This window comes from Octopus sinensis, linkage group LG5 (genome assembly GCF_006345805.1).
Source record: "Octopus sinensis linkage group LG5, ASM634580v1, whole genome shotgun sequence".
NCBI classification, from domain to species: Eukaryota; Metazoa; Mollusca; class Cephalopoda; order Octopoda; family Octopodidae; genus Octopus; species Octopus sinensis.
In genome coordinates, this window is record NC_043001.1 from 94,345,708 (window position 1) to 94,350,925 (window position 5,218).

The 5,218-nt window shown below is 33.8% G+C and overlaps 1 protein-coding gene across 1 annotated transcript; it reads left to right on the forward strand.

The window, feature by feature from the left end:
* The first annotated feature begins 595 nt into the window (after nucleotides 1-595).
* LOC115212220 lies at nucleotides 596-988 on the forward strand. Its single transcript, XM_029781059.1, has one exon. It carries the CDS (start codon nucleotides 596-598, stop codon nucleotides 986-988), a length of 393 nt encoding a protein of 130 aa, XP_029636919.1.
* Nucleotides 989-5,218: the final 4,230 nt, after the last annotated feature.

Sequence of the window (5,218 nt, forward strand, 5' to 3'; positions counted from 1 at the left end):
CAGTGCAGCAACGTTCATTTACTGTGGAATCTTATTTTAGATCAGGACGTTTTATCAATTGGCGATGGATTTACTTCTTTGTCGATTTCGTTACTGATTTTAAGAGCGAATATCCAAATGTCCCTTTGCTAACAAAGCAGGCAATTAATGTTCTGAATAAAAAGTTTAGGAAGACGGGCTTAGTTGAAAATAAGAAACACGTTCGCCGACGTACCCGCCTTTCCGATGATGCTATGGAATATATCATCAACGAATTCTTCGCCGTCCCAGGAGATGTGTGCGATGCTTGTCTCATGAAACTGGATTATCTGTTGGCAGCTGCCAAACTGTTCTTCACAAATCGCTGAAATTGTACCCATATTGCGTGTCTTCTTTACATGAACTTATTTCTGCTGATTTTACCAAAAGATTGGATTACTGCAAATGCTTTCAAGAGAACACGGATGATAACCCACTTGACATAACCTTTTTCAGTGACAAGACTTGCTTTCACCAATCGGGATAACTAAACTCGCAAAACACTCGCATCTGGAGTGCTCTCCATCTTCACAGGTTTGTTGAATCACCCTCACATGCAGTGAAAAGTGGTGTACGGATGACTATCAGCTGGCGAAGAATAGTAGGAACGATTTTTTCCCAAGAAATCTTGAATTTGGAACATTATTGTGAGGTATTTGATCAGCTTGTTGAGCAGCTAAGTGATAATGAAAAAAGTAATGCATGGCTTCAACAGGACTCCGCAACATATTATGTTAGCAACCACACTTTGTTTCACTTACGACAAACTTTTGATCACAGGTTCTTCATGAAAGTCCTCTGGCCACCCTGGCCGCCAGATTTAATGCCTCTCGATTTCTTTTTATTTCTCGATTTCTTTTTATCAGGGACGCTGTTTGCAAAGAATCCGCATACACTTGATGAACTGTGTACGGATATTACTGATATTGTCCAAAATATCTCACGTGAAGTTTTGATTAACGCGTTCTAGAACAAACGTAATCGTATTGATTTATGTCTACAACGTGACGACCAACAATTTTGTAACTAGTTTGACGTAACTTTTCAATGACCATTTTAATAAAAGTAGGTTTGTCCATAATATGGCACATTTTTAAAAACTATTAATAAATACAGTTGGGTCTACTTTTAAAATGGACACTCTGTAGACTAACTTGGTTAATATGGAGTTGGTTCTTGTAAATATTTATAGAGTATTTCTTTACGTTAATGAAAACATTACTATTTTCCGATTTACAATGCATTTCGTTTAACTTCCTTTGTAGTGGTGATCAAGTTGTGTGTTCCTTTAGAAGATTCAGTGAATGTGCGTGGCAGACTGTCATTTAATGTAATGGTTGATATTAATGTGAACAATTTGACAAAATAATAGACGCTATATATTTTCTGCATTTTATTCTGAAATCTTGGCTTTTAGATGAAGAGGGTTCAAATAATTGAATTTCTCTGTATGTATTTATTTTTGAAACATCGTGAGGTCAATTTAATGGGCATGGCGAATAATGCGTTAGTAGAAACTAAGGCAAGAAAATTATTTGAAAACGAAATATCATATAATCATAGAAAACTAAGGCAAATCTGTTTCCAAACATTCACAATAAGAAATTCAAACTTTCTTTAACCTTAGCCGTAATTTAAATTACGTAATCCGACACCAAAAACATAATCTGCGTGAATTTGACGAAGAGTATATTGAGATTGTCTCACGGTAGAGTATCATCAGATATGGGAATAAAATTATTATAAAAATGCCCGGTATTTGTATGACAGGGTTCCAATTTCATTATGAAATATAAGAAACACACAAGCTAATATACAAAAGCGCAGCAATAATCACCACGAGATATTATCCGCGATACTAGTCCAGCTTCCATAAAGCCATTTGCAGGGCAATTAAGTATAAGGTAAAATCTAATTTAAGCCACACAATATAGATTATACACCACCGTTTGGTAACATCCCAGAAAATATTCACAAAACCAGATAACGAACTATTTAAATTGTGCTTATCCATACAGCACCAAATTAAAATGATAAATGCAATTTTCAATGATCAAGATCAACCAGAATTTTTTTTCATGGAAACATCATTTATATACGCGTCTATTATCAGTTAAACGGGAGCACATATAATGCGTAAAGTACTACGTTAGAATGATAGGACCACACAAATGAAACATGAAAAGACATTAAGGGCAACATGAATTGATCACCATTTTCCCTAATTTCCTTTCCGTATAAAACATAGTTCTTCAACTATAATCACCAGATGGCGCAATAGAAACGATATCACATTTTGCGTATAAAGGTATACCGGCTAGTGGCATAAATTTCATTATTTTTGACATTGAAATATTGGTGTTTTTTCGAGTATTCATTATTATTGTTATTATTATTATTATTATTATTATATTATTATTATTATTATTATTATTATTTTTATTATCATCATCATCATCATCACCATCATCATCATCATTATTATTATTATTATCATTATTATTATCATTATTATTATTATTATTATTATTATTATTATTATTATTATTACTATTAATATTATGTAAACAACAGAAGTAACTTTACTTCTTCTTTGCTAGATTCGCACATACGCTAAAGTAAATTTAAGAAGATCAGACAAGTAAATGTAGCTCGGTGTCCATTAAGTGATATATACGGATATGTGCTCCTGGCCGAGTGTGTACCGACATAGATTGCAGCCAAGGACAAGAGGAATATTAAAACTCATATCGAAAGGCAATTCTTTACGTTTTATGCAAAAGAAATACCACACAAATATCGCGGCAATGTCAAAGTAAGGGACTGAATAATGTATGTAAAATAAAGTCACACACACAAACACAAACATGCGTGTATATAATTCTGCACATGTATTCAAAGTGTGTGTGTTTGAGTTTGCGTGTGTGTGGTGTGTGTGTGTGTGTGTGTGTGTATGTGTGTGTGTGTATGTGTGTGTGCATGTGTGTGTGTGTGTGTATGTGCGTGTGTGCGTGTGCGTGCGTGTGTTGCATGCGTGTAAATCATAGTAATACTTATAAAGGAGTAACTTAAATATTCTGAAGGCATAAAATTAAAATCAATAAATGTATTTCACTGAAACATTTTTTCTGATAATTCGAAACAAATCTTTGAAAGCACACGTGCACATTTCGTCCTCTTCATGCAGAAAGTCACTGCACCCACCTCACATACACATGCACACACAGTTATGATCACATACAAACACACTCATGCATACACACAAACACAATTTTGCTCAGGTGTATATAAGAATACGGATTTCAAAAGGATAAGCTAATTGAAAAATGAAATAAGGGGCCTTTTGTTTGTGTCATGTGGTTAGTGCATCCTATATGCAAAGGTATTTATTTATTGTTTTGTATTTGGTTACATATGAAACAGAAATCCGTTACTGAACGAAACTTACTTAATGGAAGACATGAAAACATCAGGGAATTAATGAAGATTACTGGAAGGATTACGGCAAAAATAAAAGCAAATAATACGTTGTTGGTTTTGGAAAATGCTATTGAAATTTAATAAATATTCTTTTTTTATGTCGCAATGCACATGCTTTATTCTCTATTGTCTCATGTCATACAGGGATAATCACAGCGCATGATGCTGCTGGCTATACGTGTATATGTAACTGCGCATGCGAATACACACAGACGCACATGAATGGGTTCTCACAAACGCAAACATATATAGAAATAATGAGAGAACAAAAGAACAGTGAATTAAGAGCTAAGACCCCAAATAAATTATATAAATCATGCGAAATCCTGTAGTTCTCAGAAGAATTTACAAAGTTTAGTTGCCAAGAGAACTGAAGAATCAAATACTACGAAATTTTTCTTTTTGGCTGGGAGTGACGGGAAAAAAAACTTAATATAAATCTGTTTGTGTGTGAGCTTGTTTGTAACCATGAATTTGCTTATGTGTTTAAGGGTTTGACACAACGCTGCTGGTTAAAAATTGGTATTTAGCCAAACGGTACATGCTGAACTTATAATTGAGGTATATATAATTCTAAAAATACTCATGAAGTCGCCATAACTACCAGAAGCAATAAAAAGTGAAAATAAAAACAAATAATGTATTTATAGTACAAATATCTTTGTTGCTGTAAGGAATCATCTTCCCACATCCTCTTATACTTTTCTTTTTATATGGTTAATATATTAACTAGTAACGAGGAAAATCTTTTTGTTTATTCCCAATTCTCCAAAGGAAATGAAATCTAAGTTTTCTAATATTCTCAGAAGATATCATCTCAAATTTTCATTGAAGTTTTAATGCTTTGTACGCGTATAAGAAAATATTATTTTTCACTTTAGTACACAATACATTTCATGGATTAGTCAAATGAATGCTGGAAAACATATGGTATTGTTTATGTTTTTGAGATTTGTAATGCAAAATATACTAGCGGTAAAAAGAATGAGATTCAATTTATCCACAAATTTGATATGCATGTCAAACTAAAATACCAACAAACACTCATTCGTGAGTAGTTCGTTGTGTTTGACCTCGGCAAATATTTAGTCGGGTCTCTTACCAGTAATTCATCTGTTGGGTTCATATCTACTTTACATAAACTTATTGACGTGGAATTTGAAGTCCAGTTTCTTCTTTTCTTTCTTTTACTTGTTTCAGTCATTTGACTGCGGCCATGCTGGAGCACCGCCTTTAGTCGAGCAAATCGACCCCAGAACTTATTCTTTGTAAGCCCAGTACTTATTCTCTCGGTCTCTTTTGCCGAACCGTAAACATACCAGCATCGGTTGTCAAGCAACGCTAGGGGGACAAACACAGACACACAACATATTTTTATATTAACAGTTCCTATATTATCCATACTCGTTTTGTCTTGTACAAAAAAGACGTTATTTTTAATTAACCCTAGCAGCTCTGGTTTCTATATAAATCATACCATAATTCAATCCTGTATCGTTGTGTGCAGATCTTAAATATATGAACCTGATGATTTGAATCCTCAACAGCAACAATGAACAGAGAGGACAAAAACGGATATTCTCCAAACAACCACATGAACATTTATCATTTTCGTATGGTTCACCACTGCATCTAACAAGGAGGAAAATCTTCCATTAATGCTTTTATCCTCTTAGGTAGCACGCCAATAAATCATTTAAGGTAGCTATTCATGATAAAT

What these genes read in the sequence shown, in the direction of transcription:
- LOC115212220 (XM_029781059.1), top strand. Translation starts at nt 596, where the DNA reads ATGACTATCAGCTGGCGAAGAATAGTAGGAACGATTTTTTCCCAAGAA.